The 17,744-nt window shown below is 37.7% G+C and overlaps 2 protein-coding genes across 4 annotated transcripts in view; one reads left to right on the top strand and one right to left on the bottom strand.

The window, feature by feature from the left end:
- Positions 1 to 532, bottom strand: part of LOC135224735 (signal peptidase complex subunit 2-like) — a 13,217-nt gene extending 12,685 nt beyond the window's left edge. Inside the window, exon 1 of one of the 3 annotated variants that reach the window (XM_064264049.1) lies at positions 412 to 532. In XM_064264049.1, the coding sequence (XP_064120119.1) occupies positions 412 to 432 (21 nt within the window). In that variant the 5' untranslated portion in view covers positions 433 to 532. Of the gene's footprint in view, positions 1 to 319 lie in introns of all 3 variants that reach the window. The other 2 variants (XM_064264050.1, XM_064264051.1) reach the window with 2 other exon arrangements.
- Positions 533 to 9,852: 9,320 nt separating this feature from the next.
- Positions 9,853 to 17,744, top strand: part of LOC135224912 (ATPase family AAA domain-containing protein 2-like) — a 262,177-nt gene continuing 254,285 nt past the window's right edge. The window contains exon 1 of the mRNA XM_064264237.1: positions 9,853 to 10,341. Within this exon, the coding sequence (XP_064120307.1) occupies positions 10,231 to 10,341 (111 nt within the window). The 5' untranslated portion in view covers positions 9,853 to 10,230. The remainder of the gene's footprint in view (positions 10,342 to 17,744) is intronic.

Below are 17,744 nucleotides of genomic sequence, written 5' to 3'. Positions count from 1 at the left end.
AAACGCCATTCGTTAAAAAAAAATGGAAACTGTAGGCTAGCTATACGGTTTTTGTAGTTTAATCTTAAATAAATCTACCATAACAAATGACAGCCTAGGAACACGTAAGCTAAAAATACCTAACCTACTACCTATTGTATGAGGTAGGCCTCTACATTACCCAAAATACACACCGGCAATTAACCATTAACATCAGCGGCACAAAATAATTACATACTACAATAGGTAGTAAGTAACTATGCTAAAATAACCGGTAGCCTAAAAATACAGTAGACTTAAATTAATACAGCTAACTAAGAGATGGTCCAGATTTACGCACGCAAAATTTCACTCGTTTAAAAAGTCCGTACACTTATCAGGTGAGTAAATTCCTGAGTCTCGTTTCAACTAGACAAACTGATTTGCTCTCACCGATGCTCCCTTGTCTGACATTTCCTTCGTGAATAAATAATTCAAGCACAGCTGTTTGTAACTAAAGAGCACCGAGTACTCGGTTCGGTTGTACCCGCGCGCCCCAACGCGGTGACCGTGGCATAAGTTGCCGTTCCAGTAGTCTGTTCTGACACTTTTCCTCAATTGTGCACTGATTAACGCGCAGAAAACAATTTTCTGTACAAATGATTTATTACAGATGTTTCAATTAAAAATTAATGCTCTTAAATATTAATAATCATTTAAGCATTTTCAATAAGATTACCGATTCTTCAAATTTTGAGACTACTGATAGACGATTTATATATCCTTTGAAAAGTACGGAACGAGACTTTAGCTGTCATTTTTTTTCTATGGCATATTTTGTTTAATTCGTATAAAATCTACGTTGTCATCGTTTAATCCAACATCGAATCTGTTTAAAATTTCAAAGGTAATCCAGATAATTTCAATATAGATTAAGCAGGAAATTACTTAGCTGCGCATCCGTAAGGAGTTATTCATTATAAATTCTGTCGTATGGCTTACAGTACAACCCACCTTCACTGTCCAAATTTTTATCTTGATATTGAAGAGACGGCTGCTAAAGTGGACTTTTTCATATTTTTAACGTATTTGTAGCAGACTAAGTGTTCATGATAGTAGAAAAATATTCAGTTGTTTCTTACTGATGATTATCTGACGCATTTTGGTAATAAATCTTTCAGTTTGGACATTTCGAGTCTTTGTGAGTAAATAATCATTATTTTTAAGCAAAATATTTTTTATTTTGTTTTATGTATGTCATTACAACTAATACATGATCTAATTAATAACTGCATGGTTGATCTATAAAATTAAACCAATTGGAACATGTGCTGGCCCCAACATCCGGCCAGAACCACCGACACATCCCACATTCCGCACCACGCATCGCACAGGCTGTTGATTATCATTGGCCATCACTGTAACCAATAGCAACACCTTACGTACAATCGCTACTAAAAGATAAATAATTATACGACGTGTTTTTTCTTTCTTTCCTCTTTTACTATGTAGCCTATATCCTCACAGGATTCAAAGTCGTGTTGCAAACACAGACATAACCTAACATGGAATGTTGAGATTGGTCGTTTTTTTCAGTTTAGTGCTGCATACATACATACATACATACATACATACATACATACATACATACATACATACATACATACATACATACACAGAGGAACAAGAATTCAATACTAGGGCTGGTAAACGACTAAGGTAAATTTTCTGAATATCTATTTGTCCACGATGACCTAAACAGTAAATTGTGTAGTACCGAGCGGTTAGCAGACTGGGGCGAGGTATACATTCAGGCAAGGTATATAGAAAAAGGGATTCTATATACCTTGCATTAAGATAAGGGAAGAGGATACACTCACTACTTGGCGTACATAGACCTAGAAAAAATTCGTGATTTCAGTCATTGAGAGAAGGGCCAAGTGTGACCTGTGTTGGGAAGCATACTAGAACAAAGGCTATTTTTATTAAGAGTAATCAAAAGCTCGCTAGCTTAATAAACAAAAAACAAAAAACCACCTGTCTTGGGAATTGCATAAAAAAAACAAAAAAAATAGTGACTGGCCTCCAGGGAGTATCCCTGCGGTTGAATTTCTTATCTCAGGACTCGTACTTCATTTTTTAAAACTCTGTAGCAGAGGTTGTCTCGTTTTTTAAGTTATAAGTACTACGTACTTCACTTTTGCCTTCCGGGGAGACATCTCTGTTACAGATATGTAGTACTTTTCCTCTTATGTCAGAAGGGAAAGTTCATTCCACGAGGAAGGGAAAGATTTGAGATGCGCCTCTTGCAAACAAACAACCACGTGATCATCACGGCACCTGCAACACGAATGTGGGAACGTTATTTCACAATCGGATGCTTTAGGGCAAACACACTAGCTGGTAGCAACGCCCTAGGTTTTTTGGGGGGATAATTGCCTCTAACCGGTGGCTCTGTTGGCCAAGCCTTCTTGTTAATGAAGAGCTTGCGGAGTGAATGAACAACGATAAAAACTATCCTTTTTTCGGATATTGTAATTGATCGAACCATAATAATTATTGTCAGAAAAAGGGAAAACCCTTCCTCACAGAAACTGTTGAGATTTTTTTTTAAAGATTTTATCTGCTTTTCGAGTTGAAGGTATTCATTCTTTTGAGCCTCATTATTAAAACAATAACTAACAAACGAACTTTATTTCTTCCTTCCTTGCTTTTTTTTATTTTTACCTGAACATACTATTGTAATCCTTCAAATCCTTTATTAGAAATCGCCGAACCTCAATCAATTCTTCTTTTGGGTTACGCCACCACAAGACATTCCCAATTTTTCTTTTTTCTCGTGCATCTTGTCTCCCAAAAATGAAGAAAAAAACGTCAAAGGAAACCGTTTTTTTTTTTTTTTTTTCGCGGTTAAAACCAGGAAAGCTAGTTCGTCCAAATGCACTTGCCAAGGCTTATCCGTGGACCATGGCTGAATTCCGGAGCCGTGGGCTGATTTCAAGATCAGATTCGGACCTATTAGTCTTGGCATGATTCGGACCAATCTTTACCAAGGCTTGATTTGGACAAATGTTTAGGCTAATTCGGAACCATTTGCTCGGCTGTTTCGGACCCTTTCGTATTGGGTGACTTCAGACCATACAAATAAATATTTTTATATTATAGGCAATGATATTAGGGAAACCTTTGAAGAAATTTTCAGGTAAGGTTTGGGTGTCAGTCGGGGCAGTTAGAGAGTTTGTTTTGGAATAGCGTTGACCATAACGTGGCTTGGCCGAGCTCAGGTGAATGGACAAATGGAGAAAACAGGTCAGTGTTTGGGCACAGTATTAAAACATAACGATGTGCCGATAGAGGGCGGCATTGGCCATCATAGCCTGAACAAGAAAAAAAAGTAAACCTCGCATTTTATTCCACTTATTATCTTTAAATTGCTCACTTTCAACTATTACCTAGAGCGGGAAAGAACAAAATGCCGAAATCAGCGTGGCTTAATTAAGCCTTGTTAAAAGAGAGCAAAATTAAAAGTCATCCACCTGAGAAAGTAGGTCAAAAACTACAAAAGCGGCGTTGTCCGATAAAACTGTGGGAGGACAATATAAAGAAAGGAAAAACTAACAACTGCGGGTACAGCTACTTTTAGAAATGTTGCACATATATTTACTATGCGGCCAGTGTAAAGTCAAGGGGCCTAATTTCTGGTAGAAAATTGGGTTTTGATTTTGGCTTTTATCTTTAGCTTTTATTTTTAACCATTGCAACTATTTTAAAAAATTTTTTAAAAATTAGAGGCAATATGTAACTGTTAACGAAAACATATACGGTCCTTGAAACGGTTGAGAAGGAGTTGGCATTTCCTTTTGCTTACCGCCCAATTAGGTCATTTTATGACAACAGACTTTGGGATAATGGAATTATAAACAATTGACAAACAATAAATTATAAAACAATATCACAATATGTAATACATATTAGCAGTGGCGGTTATTTAGATCAGCAGCCAACCATGCGAGGGGAACTGCCAAGCTGCAGCACCCCTAAGAAGTTTCACCAATAATAATTATTACGAAGCACAAACTTAATGAATATATATATAATATAATAACAATATATATAATATATATAAATATATATTAATGAATATGAGAAATTAAGTAATAGATTATCAATATTCCTTTAAAAATTGATTACCATTCTCTTGTTTTTGTAAAAAAAAAATAATTCAATAATAATGGAAACACTGTGGAACTGCTGGTTGGCCTTAGCCAGTTTCTTATTTTGCTTAGCAGGGTGAAATAATGTAGGCCAGTCATCGACCAAACGTAGAGGGGTGGATGATAGGTATTGCTTAAATGTAAATTGCAGAAATAATCAACTTCAGTGGTGAGTGCGGTGAGTTGCAATAAATTGGAAAACAAAACATTATAAACAACATTAAATTAAATCAATGATACCAAAAATTCAAAATTAGCTTCGGCCAGCGATTCTTGCTGCCTTTCTCGGCATGAGAAGAGAGATGGAGAGAGACAGAGAGACGAGAAGAGAGAGAAGAGAGACCCGAGAGGAGAAGAGAGAGAGAGAGAATTGTGTAACATGCATGCGCTCTGTTGCGTTTTCACGGTGGTGCGGGTAATTCCCGTTCTTTAGCTCCTTTTATTTTGTCTTATTTTAATATACGGCCCTATGCTTTATCCTTTTATTCTTCTTTCCTGTACACTACTCAGTTTTGTATTCCTTAATTTTTGCTTTTTCTTTCCGAGTTTTTAATCTTCTTTTTTAATGGATTTAATGATTTCTTTTATCTGCTTTTGCTACCCGCCTCAATCTTCTTTAACATAAAACTTAATATTTTATTTTTATAGTAACCACCATATTCATCATAATTTTCCGTCAGGTCTCTTCGCTGCGCCGAAAGTTACTGCTTTTGAATTTTAGTATTATAATTACTTTTTTCAGTTTTGGTTTTACACTTTTCACAGTTTCAAACTTTGATTAGTGGGTAATCATTCCCATTAGTAAACTCAGTCATAGGCCAGCCCAAGAAAAACAGACAATTGAGTTAAGGTTGACGAAATTAAGTTTTCGCTCCATTGTATTGATAGTGTCTCATAACATTATACTTATTAATAATATATATATATTATATACTATATATTATAATACTATATATAATTATGTGTGTGTTCATGTGTCTGGTGGTGTGTGGTGTTGTGCGTGCCATATTAATGTGTTGTGTTTATGCAGTCTGAATATCAAGGTAATTGAAAAACAAAAAAAAATTATGTAAGCAGCTACCACTCCCTAAGAATAATAGCCAGGAGCCATCACTGCATAATATTAGGTCCGAATCGGCCAATCAGGATAAAGGTTCCGAAATAAGCCTGGATACAAGGCCCGAATGAGCCGAGTACCAAAATGGTCCGAATTCAGCCAAGCGTTGCCGAATAAGCCTGGTTTCAGCCGCCCCTAGGCCTATATGCCGGAGACCTTACTGGACCTTGCTTGGTTTGGGCGGACAAGTCGGGAGGAGCAAATTGACCTTGTTTGGAGGAAAGGGAGGAAAAGCTCTTGACGACATGACCGGTGGTTGTAATGATCATCATTCATAAATTATTTGCGTCCGTATGATTGCAGCTCAGGCCCGTACCCGTGGTGAGAAGGAAGCGGAGGGGGGGGGGGGGACGGTTCGATTGATTCCCTCAAATTAAACTTTTTGGAAAGTTCATATTTTCTTTTTGTGCACTATTCTTTTTTCATTGAACTCGTACTTAACAAAGTCATAAAATAAATATAATTAATGTTTTTTTTTTACTAAGTCAAGGTAATATTAACAACAACAAATAAGGTAATAAATGCCATGTTATTGTTAACATAATAAATTGAACCAAGTTAAATAAAACTGGAAGAAGAAATATCCTTGAATTTTCAGTGTAAAAACTTTCAACATAATTATAAGCAAAAATTCTGTTTGACCAAAAGTCAGTACTTTGAATAAAACAGTCTAATTAATCGGGGTACTAAGAAAGGGCAACAGAACAGCATACCCTATTATAATCTTTTTCTTCTTAATATAACTAAAATAACATTTTTCAAGGTATTTCCGATCTTGTATATACCTACTATAATTATGCAATGAACATTTATAGAAAAAAAGGTCCCAGTTTTGGGAAAAACGACCCCCATAAATTTAAAACTCTAGGTACGGGCCTTGACACTGTTCTTTATCATTTGGATAACATGAAATTTTTTTTTTTCCCCGTTTCTTGTCTCTTCGCAAATCTTATATAATTTTATGAGCAATATGATAAATATTTCGTCTTAATATTCTTTATATTCGTGGAATTCAATGCTGATTTTAATTCTGCTAAATTAAGCAATTCGCCAAGAAGATGTTAGTATTAGTACGTTTGGAGACAACCTTAAGAAAACCGCCTCCATTACATTTTTATTGGTTATTTGAACCAAAATATAGGTAATTTAACTGGAGTCGTAGAACAGTTAAACACGCAAAAAAATAGCTATTAAAATGGAGTAAGTATAAAGAGCCACTAGCACTATGGCTTTTAGAAGACCTAATGTATATCATATTAAATTTAGTTGTAGGTATTAAAAAAGTGGCTCATTATTTTTTAAAATACAAATACAGGAAGAAGTATAATTTTTGGCTTTACAACCAAGAAAGAAAATGGTAATCAGACAGTAATTAAGCTCATAAATGAAGCGGAGACGCAGTCAAAGGTAATTTCTTAAGGCAGAAAATGGAAAGCGGAGACATAGATAATGGAATACACAAACGCAAAGGCAATGGTATTAGAAAAAGGTTAAAAAACAAGTTATTTGCAATAAAATTTACGGGAAAATAAAATCAGGAGGTATTTCTAAGTAAAACAATTCCTTCCCACTGACTGCAAGGGAACGGTCCCGCGAATAAGAAAGCCACTAGCGGGACCAGGCAGTGTTTTGGAGGGGGCGGGGGGCTGTCTAAATGTATTTAGCCATGTTTAGGTCACTAGGGGGAGTTAATTACAGCCCGACCGATAAAAAAATAACAGTAAAAAAATCTTAATAAGGAAACCAAAAAGGACAATATCCGGCGCCTGAGCTATTACTTTAGATCTACCCGATCGCATTGGCTTGCTATTAGAGAGAAACGGGAATTGCAGAAACGGGAAACCCTTGCAAAACTGTGACTGTCGGTTAATTGGGTTGTTAATGGAGAGAGAGAGAGAGAGAAAAAAAAAACATTAAACCAGCGCAACAATTTGGTCTTTTTTTTTTTTTATGGTTTTTTCACATGTAATACAATTTTTTATGGCAGAATTTTATTTTTGTAACATTGCCTTATTAACAGCATCTTTGTTTCATAATTAGGTATGATCACTACGTCATATGCAAAGTAAAAAAAAAAAAAAAAAATTGCTGCATATTATCCGCAAATAAAATTGACATAATATTTTACTCGGTCATACCTGGCAGACAGTGTAAGCGCTGAATGGAGATTTAACCAGTATCAAAATGAAGATTATTATGGACTCATGCAGGAAAATATTTTTAAAAGTAAGAACAATTGTTAAGCGCATATACTAAAAATGTAAGAATTACGGGCTGCTGAAAAGCAAGAGCCCGTGCCAGGACAAGGTTGGCTGAATCTAAATACTAAGAAACTGATAAAAAAAATAATCATCAGCATTTACTTATTCACTGGATGTAATGCTTGACATAATTTCTTCCTTTGTGTCTACAAATACATTAATGAAACAAAATATAGGATCTTTCTTAGACTGTGACACCCAAGAGTTATTTCTGGGACCGTTATCTAGGACTAATATTTCGTTGGGTCATTATCTATATGATGTTTACAGTCTTTTGTTTATGTTTTTTACGGTAATCCCCATAAGTTTGTACAAAACACGCCGCAAAGGTGAATACATATCGGGTTTAAACCCGTGGCGGTCACTATCTAACAAAGAACCCAAAATATATTTTAATTGCTAATGACGTCTAAACATAACTTACTTATTTTGACATTCAATTTCCATCGTCATCGTTAGAAATAATTAATTTGCTGCTCGGTCAAGTATAGAGAATTTAAAATAAATGAGGCCAATATCCGTAACGCAAATATCCTACTTTCAGCTTTACCGTATAATTGCAAATTATTCTTATTTATATTATTAACGACATCGTTAAGGTCTCTGTTCAATGCAAACTATTTTGTTAGATATGGCCGAACAAAAGAAACGTCTCTTTCACTTGTATGTATATATTTTAAACCAATATTAATTAATGATCATCCAAAATTATTATTTGTTTAAAATAAAGTTAGTTCGAATACGTGTAAGATTTTATTTTTACCTCACACCTGTTTAAACTTACTGGAGTTTGTGGGGTTGATGGTGGGGCCGGGGGGGGGGGATGTTTCCTGTCTTTGTTGGGGTGTCCCTACCCCGTGGATGAAACCAAGCCCCACCATCCCCCACTAAGGTCGGTTCGTGCTCAGATGTTTCTGCAAGATAAATAGGTCTAAGGATGACAAGCCTTTTCCCAATTTTGAATTTCAAGTCTATTTAACTCCATAAATTTGCAGGGAAATTAATGTCCTTTAAAAGTAACAGCTTCTGAATTAAAAGCCAATGGGTGTTGAGCAATAAGATGAAGACAATATGATATACTACGCTATACATTTCGTGCTTGCCTGACTGAACAGCACTCAAATATTGATACGGCAGACGCTTATCCGATAAGTGCTTGGTCGACATTCTCAAAATCAAGTAAGCTATGATGATGTTGGAAAGTTTGAATAACTGGAAAGTACAAGATTTCGAAGTGAATTCGGTTGGAGAGGTTGAAGAGAGCACGAAGTATAAAAACATTGTTACGGTAATTTCTTATTTAATTTTTCATTTGTAGCATATTCTTCATAGGACAAAATAGATATAGAACTAATTTCCCTCACATTTCATTCGGCATAGTGATCTGTGTAATAACATTTTGCGATATTGAGATTACTGTATAACACATTTAAAATATTTTAATTAAAAGAATAGGTTTTATTTTCGACGTATTCATGTTATTTTTGCTAAAAAATTTGTTTACCTGGCTTTATTATTTCAAATCTTTAACGTGTGCTAGCGATTTGAACTTAAGCATCAAATCTACTCTATTTATTGTGCACGATTTCATGTTAACGCCAAAATCATTTATGATTTGCGTTCAAGAGTCAATTAGTAATTCGACAAAATAAATTGTTTATAGGATTAATGGAATTTCAGTAAAAGAAATGTTTCGTTGCCAGTTATTTTGCTCCAATGCGCATTAAGACCACTTAATCGGATCCATGTTCAACAGAGTCGCTTTCAGGTTTTGCACTCTGCGTGTACTTTGGTTGCCTAGGAACACAATTTTCACATTAAGTCTAATTATTCCAAAAAGGGGACGTAATCATTCCGACGCTGTTTTAATAAGACGTAAGAAAACGACACGCCCAAGGAAGATATTTTGTACAATTTTACGTCGGAAACTCTACGAAAAACTAATCGTAGAAGTCGACGAATCAACTACGCATTTTCACTATGTTCTTAATTAAATACCAGTGTATGCTGTAAAGAAAAATTTCGAGCAATAAAAAAGACTTATAAAACGTTGTTCAGCATCTTGAGAGGGAGTGGTACCAGTCAAAAATTCATTATACTGATGACTCGCCAAGCAAAGTTAAGCCAATACTTGCATCGATTTTTCGAATAGCGCAGTGCATTGAAAATAAGCCTCGTGTCCTTACCCAGGTCACGATTTAGTCGAAAAGAACCAGGGTTTTCGAAAAAGTGACGTTAAGAAGGGGGTGTGAGGGCGGACAGTTAAGCGGGGTTGAGTGCGTCATCTGACGTAGGGATGCTGCTTGCTGCTACCCAAAAGCCCTCTTCAAGTTTTCGCGCCTTTTTCCCCACTTTTGTATTGCTGCGCATCAACAATCGGGAAAGCCTTCCGCTGAGCACACGAATATCCGTTATTTCATTTTAGATCGGGTTCGTTTTCCCTGCAGCCACGGATGAATGAGAGAGGGCGCCAAAGTCACCGACAGAGCGAAAATCGCGCCCTTTGAGGAGCACTATATTGTTTGCCGCAGTTCTCCGGCCGGGGAGGAGTGGACCAGTGTTCAGGAGGTGGCACACAACAGCAGTGAGTGTGTTGTTGTGTTTGTTGTTGGGACTGTCTGTCGTGATTACCGTGCCCAGACTGATATCAATGAATAGTAGTGGTGCCCACTGAATTATTATGGTATCTACCAGAGGGAATCCTGTAGCGGACAGTGGAAGGAAAAGCTCGTTACCGTCGAGGGAATCGCGTAGGAGCACGAGAGGCGCTCTGCAGGAACCAGAAGACGAGGTAGGCATAGCAGAACAGAACTCTTTGTCTTGGAAATTCGTACCCATCATCTTCTCTGCTGCCGTATCTTTATACGTTGGTCGGCCGCTGACGATTCGCTTTTTATTCTTTTTATGCTTTCGATTATTTTGCATGGCGGGTTTTACGCTTCTACGACCCGCCGACCACACGACCAAATTTGAAATGTTATACCGGTAGCTTGCTTTATAGATATACGGGTAGCCATAGGCCTAACCTATGGCCTATAATGCCTTGTAGGCATGCGTAATAACCCTTCCATACCATTAGATTATTGAGAAATGAAAACCCTGACCGTCATTTTAAAAGTCCCAACGGAAATACTTTAGGTCTATGACGCTAGTGTTTGTTTTTTCGGGTTCAACAATGGCTACGGTGGCTTATAGCTTATCGTTACACCATCGGTCATTAACCTACGAATAGGTAGCTGAGATTACCTTTTTAATTTTCTTAAAAGTAAATACGGCCCAGTATTGATGTATGATATGGTAATGGGCAGCAAATCAAAGCTATTTACGCTTTACGGTCGCCACAAAATCAATGTTCTATACGACCATAGGCCTAACTTTAGCAAGTAGGGACGATGTCAGAGACACCAGGCTAGGCCTATATGGCCATTGCTGGATATAAATTCAAAAGTGGAAAAGGGAGATTGCCAGTATAGTAATAAGGAATTTGAAGAATCGCAATGATAGGTTACCTATATTTTAAGAAATGAAAGATCATTTTCATAGCCTGTGGTAGCTAGGCTTGAAGAGTTACGATTTTCTCCAAAAGAGAAAAAGTGGTTGAAACTATTATACTAAGGTGTAATTTATAAGATAGAATGGTCATTCAGGTAAAAGATGAGAAGTGATAACTGGGAAATGTTTTTACCATTATCCAAATGGTAATTCTAAGCCCTCGTTCCACGGTAAAGTAGACTATGGCAGTTGACGTTTTCCAACGTTATTTTACTTACTGAACAAGAATTTAAAGTAATATTTATTCGGACGACTGGAATTAACCCCCAGGGGCCAGTACTAGGGTAAAAAACCGCATGGTACAGGTGTGGACCATGTACGATCAATGTGTACAACCCCAAGAAAAGTACATTATAACGCGTCCTGACACCGGAGTAGAGGTCTTTAGCTCCGTTTCTCACCAACAACAAGTCGCATCTGATGCCCATCTCCGGTGTCAGGACGCGTTATAATGTACTTTTTTTGGGGTTGTACACATTGATCGTACATGGTCCACCCCTGTACCATGCGGTTTTTTACCCTAAATACGTATGGTGAAATACATTGGATGCCCCAATCCATAGTGGATGATGTATCCGCGGTTACGTTCTTTGCAGTCCGTGCGGAACTACTTTAGAATTACCCTGCAAGAAACTTAACCGCAAATACGACATCCACTAGGTATTGGGGCGTCCAATGTATTTCGCCGTGTTTAGTACTGGCCCCTGGGGGTTAATTCCAGTCGTCCGAATAAATATTACTTTAGATTATTGTTCAGTAAGTAAAATAACGTAGGAAAACGTCAACTGCCATAGTCTACTTTACCGCGGAATGAGGGCTTAGAATTACCCTTTCTCCAAAGGAGAAAAAGTGGTTGAAAGTATTATACTAAGGGGTAATTTATATAAGATAGAATGGTCATTCAGGTAAAAGATAAGAAGTGATAACTGGGAAATGTTCTTACCATTATCCAAATAGGAGAGCTTTGCACAGACTTTAGTACCTACCTAGCTATACCTCTGTTCAAATGCTCTCTTGCCTGACTTCCAATTTGTTCTGGGTTCAAATAGCCTACTAGCGTACAGCCTATGCTTCACTTGCGTGTCTGACCACAATATTCATTTCAGGTCTAAAGAAGCTTAAGCAGTTTCTCAAATATGTTGGTTAATCATATTTCAGTGCTTTAAATACTGTAAGAAGTATTTTGCATTCTTACTTTTACTGGGAGCCAATGCAATTCAGTTAGTGCTGGGGTAATTCTATACAATAGCTCCGCCCATAATAATTTTGATAATAGTATATTTTTTTCTGATGAATTACTTAGTGCTTTATCTAAAGCTGACCTTATTTTTTTAGGAGGAACAGTATTTTTTCCCCTTTGTTAACCTATCCAATCATGGGGGACCCCCAGTGGGAAACCAGGGTTTTTGGGTGGGGAATGAATTAAAGAATTTGTTTTAACATCCGAATAATGGCACGTGTAGAATTAGCAATAAACATGCCCACCAGCTAACCTAAACCAACCACCTAACCTAACCTAGTAGCCGTATCCTTACCTAGTGGGTGGGGCTTCGCACCCCCTGCGACCCCCCCTTACACAGCCATATTAAATATAAGACAGCCTAAAACCCTTTGTGTACTTACTTAGGTTGGAGGGTAAAGGTGAGCTGCCATCTTTAAGAATGCATGGAGCCTATGATCCAATACTTTAAAATAGCCAAGAGCCAAGTATCTAAAAAACTGATCCTTTCGACGACCGTATGTAGGCAACAGATTCTTCAAATCCCACCACCGCCTCTCGGTAGTATTAGTATGAGCTCCAGTGTGTGGGTCCACAAAGTTCAAGGAGTGGTTGACTCTTAGATGAAGAAATCCCTTCTCATTTAGGGGATCGTATGCCCTCCAACAGTCGGAAATTATGATAGTGCCGGGCTTTATATAATCACTCACTTTTAATAACGCTGTGATCTTGGCAGTACTTTATTATTCTTTTGATGTTACCACAATGATGCAAAACAAAATCTTTATAATTTAAATAACAATTGAGACAAGAACTTGGGAGAAATTCCACATTTATGTCAGAGTAGATGGTAAATGAGAAACCGCACCAGAAGATGAAGGTTCACACGCTTCCATGACTCTCAAAAGACTGAAAAATTAGTGGTGGAAATTGTGTGAAAAGTGTTAGTTTCTTAGTAAAACTGTCGCCTGTTTGAGTATTCGAGTCATCTGATTCTAGTTTTGTTACAATGCTGGTCCCAAGTAAAATGTGGATAATCATCATTGGTTAAAACTATGACGTTCGGGTAATGTCTTGCTACGTAGAATACAGTCGATGATGTAATAACGACAATTATGTTTTTAACGGTCAAATTTAATTTTGATTTTTAAACCACTTCTAGACCTAGCGCCTCTTAGATTTATATATCATACGAAACCTTGGATTTCCCTCTTTTTAGTGAAAGTGCTTAAATTTGATAACTTGCTGGCGGAGCTATTGAATAGAATTACCCAATTTTCTTGGTAGTTAGGAAGACTAGAGTTTATAACATTGCAGTAGTCAAGGCTCAAAAGTATTTGGTTACAAATTGCTCTTTTCAGAGTATCTTCATTTAAATATTTTCAAATAAATGCAATGTTTTTAATGGGGTAGTTACAGGTTTTTACAATATGCAGTATTTGGTTTTTCAAAAAAAAATTTATTATCGATAAATACTCTTTAAAGTTCCTCACAGATGCTACAATATTTATGGATGACAAGCCAATAGTTATTCTTTCGAAGTATTCATATTTTCGAAATGAACTATTAGATGCAATTTTTTTGCTGACATCCATTTCTTTCTATCATGCATTCGGTATTGCATCAATTTTACTAATGGTATCTTCTACCATTTTGAGAGGAAAATATAATTGAGTATCATCAGCATACAGTTTATACCTTAACCTTGTGCTTGTTTAGAATTCTAGATAATTCAGTTGTGTAAATGCCAAATTGCAAAGGACCCAGTTAGGCCTTTTTTTTTATATATGAGATTTGATATGACCACTGTAACCTCTTCGTTTTCTAAGTAGCTTTTGTACCATTTGTGTACATCATCTTCAGTGGCTACTGCTCTCAGGTCTTGAGTAGCAAATTGTGGTCAGCTGTGTCAAGTGACTTTCGTCAAGCATTAACCAGGATACTACATTTTCTACTTGCCATAATTTTTACCATATTATTTGATGGACGTTTGTAATTGTGCACAATGTAGTTACTGTTGATTAGTTTTTTCTGTAAGCTGACTGATCATCAGGCATAATGTAGAGTTCCACGTTTTTCGTCAACTACAGTTTCTATAAGTTTTGATACATACGATAGGTTCAATGCTGGCCTGTAGAAACTAAGATTTTCTATATCACCTTTTCCTTTGTAAGCCTGTTTCATACAAGCAAGCTTTTCACTATTTGGGAAGGATGCTTGTGCTAAACTCATTTGGACAATATCTAAATATAGCTCCCGCAACTGATTGGAGTTTTTCCACCTCTTTTAAGTCACTTATGGGAAACTGGTCATTTTCACTTCTTCAAACTTTCTGAGTTTGCTATTTCTCATTATGATCACTGGGAGATCAGGAGGGACCTCCTTTTCCCCTCTAATGCTTACTTTTACAGGGACCAAATTTTAGAAAGGGCCAGCCTACTGACTATCTCTGATATGAATGGGTAAAAATATGCACCAGTAATCCAATATATATAGTTCAATGATTTTATGAGTACAAATAATTTTAATTTTTTTTATGATTTTTTTTTTATGTAAACAATTGTGTGAAATGGCAGATTAGTGAATATATTGATCATATATCCAGATGATATTTTAGTGATGGCCAAGCCCTCCGTTGACAAGGAATACCGTTCAGTTTTATAAATTCAGATTGATCAATGCTGTCTGAGAATTTTATAAGTTGGAAATTAGTACATGGACACGTTACTATGGATTTACCAAAAATATTTACTCCTATAATCATTACTTTATAATTCACAATAATTTCCTAAATATGTAAGCTTGTAAAGTAACAATGTTAATTGTTCAAGTATATTTTTTGTTTAGATTTTCATAGAAATTCATATCAGATATCATTGGTATTAGTTATGTTATATTTTCATAAGCCTGATATGTTTGGTCATTGAAAGAGTACCATGTTGCTTGTAATGAATGTGTAAGAGAGAGAGATAGAGAGTCATGCAAGCGGTAAGAACAGAAACCATTAGTAGTTTTTCTTTTCAGTGCAGCTACTGCCACACTGAATCTCCTCAGAGAGAAATATTATGATTTTTGTATGCTGTATATAGTACATATAAATTTAGGTTGAAAGGATATAAGAATACATTTGAAAAAAAGTGTTGAATTTTTATATATTTCAGCCTGGGCAGTATAGGTAATTTCCAAACTTTTTATATTGCAATACATCCCCTGAACACCTGAATTAGCCCTAATCCCAATTAGCCCGAACAACTCAATTACCCATCCCACTACTAGTGGGAAATTTGTTTTTAACAGTCAGCGTTGCCAACGCTGCAGGTAAAAACTTCCTTGAGTTACCATCCCAGACGGTTGGCAACGCTGGTACAGGTGTGTGTCGTTACTCTTATCTTCCTCAATTGCTTTTTGTTCGCGCCGCGGGAAGGTTGTTGACCTTCTGCAGCGCGAGTTTGATCCTTGCCCGACTCTCTCGGATGGTTACGATTATTGACGAAGAACTCAAGAATTACGGGACTTGGTTTTCGTTTGGATTGGATTGATATACAGATATTATGGATAAGACTTCGCTTCTACCCTCCGCCTCAGCACCGGCAGTTTCGACTCCGTCTTTGATCTCTCCGACGTCGGCAGAAGCCACTGCACATCGCTCCTGCTCTTCCTGCAAGAGACGTATGAGTACTCTGAGACACGATAGACACTATATGCCAGGTATGTAGGAAAATTAAATGCGATGTGGAAACGCGGTGTGAAGAATGTTCAAGTTGGACAGTTGAAGAGATGGAAGACTACATCCGACATCGCAAGTCGTTAGCCAGTAAAGGAAGTAAACGCAAAGTAGATTCAGCGTCATCTGTAGGATCGCAAGCTCCTATACAACAACCGAAGGAGTTAGCTGTGATGAGGTAGTAAAAACAGATAGAGGATAGGATAAGCAAATAGCATGACAAATTAATTACGAGTCTTTTCCAACAATTTGCTGATGAAAATGCTAGTAGTGTTAGGATGTCTAATCATAATTCTCTTTCAGCTCCCCTGCCTGTTCAGAACCAGCCCTAACGGGTGCTGAGGGTAATGAAGAAACCACAAGCCTCCAAGTGGAGCAGGTTCTGTCGGCCCCCTCGGCGCGGAGCAGGCAGTGAAGGATCCCCCCTTACACCCACCCAGTAGTTTGATAAAATTAATTTGGAAAACAAAATTTTAGCCAGGATCAGGGAAATAGGGGTGACTAAGACGATAGGGTCCGAGTTAGGTATTGAGGACAAGCTTGCGAGCGTGCAGAGTCGTTCTCCTGGACGGACATCAAGTCTGAGTTCGTTGGCATCCAGCCTTAAGGCAGACGTTTCTCCATCTTCTCTTCTGTTTAGGTCCGGTTCGAGGACACAAGTAAAGTTTACGGTTCCGAAAGTGCGGGATCCTGTTCCTTTAGCTGTCAACTATCCTTCCTATGTCTTAGAAGATCCTATTTCTTCTTCCCCTGTATCTGTCTTCCCTACCCCTTCTTCTAGTGATGCGGATCAAGGAGCCCCCCTTCGGGTGTTCTAAGAAGTTCCTGTAGTAGTCGGATCGACTTGGCAGAGAGAAACGCAGATCTTTTGGGCCTCTCTAAAGCTATAGGCTTTTGATTAAAGGTTGCATTATTAATGGTATTATGAACATTAGAAATTATGTGACACAAGAATGTCCATAATTTTTGGAGGGGACATGCTGCAAGACTTTCAAGGAGGGTCAGAATCAGTGTATTATATGTCCCTTAAGAGAGAGTCTCATGCCGCCTCCGGGTCGTCCGCAGTCCTTCTTCCGCTCCCACAACCTCTGCCTGCCACTTTTAGTTTCCTCTATGACTCCTTTCTTCTTCTTCTTCTTCTTCTCTTGCTTTTCCTGCGGCTCGCGCACCTTCCACCTTTCCTACATCTTCTTTCCAAAGCCTTCCTTCGTCTCAGGTAAATTTACCAGTTCCAACTTTTCCGTCGTCTTCGTCTTTCTCTCTTACGCCCACAGTACAGTCGGCTTCGGTAAGGGTATCTCCGGTCAGGGAGGAACACAGACTTACGTAACAGGAGTTCTGGGTCCTAATCAGATGGCTTATGCAGGATTCTTCGCTCCCGCAGCAGTCGGTAGCTCAGAAGGCAGCGGATATATCTCAGGCGTTTCAGGTAACACAAAGTTCTGACATACGCGTTTCTGCCTCCCTAATCGAGAGGCATCACGATTGAGCGAGTACAGCTGTCAGCTTCGACGTTTACTGCTGCGGACCCTTCTGGAGTAACCTCTTCCCCTTTCATTCTTCCCTCCTCTTCCTCGATCCAGGCACATTCGGTTCCGCTCTCTTTTCCTTCGGCAAGATATAACAGTAGGTTTCGGTTCCGGACAGGTTTCTTCCGCACCGAAACAAGGGGATTTCTCCCCAGGACTTTTCTTCCCTT

The sequence above is a fragment of the Macrobrachium nipponense genome, chromosome 12, assembly GCF_015104395.2.
Source record: "Macrobrachium nipponense isolate FS-2020 chromosome 12, ASM1510439v2, whole genome shotgun sequence".
NCBI lineage: Eukaryota > Metazoa > Arthropoda > Malacostraca > Decapoda > Palaemonidae > Macrobrachium > Macrobrachium nipponense.
This window is presented reverse-complemented; position numbering and strand designations above follow the sequence as displayed.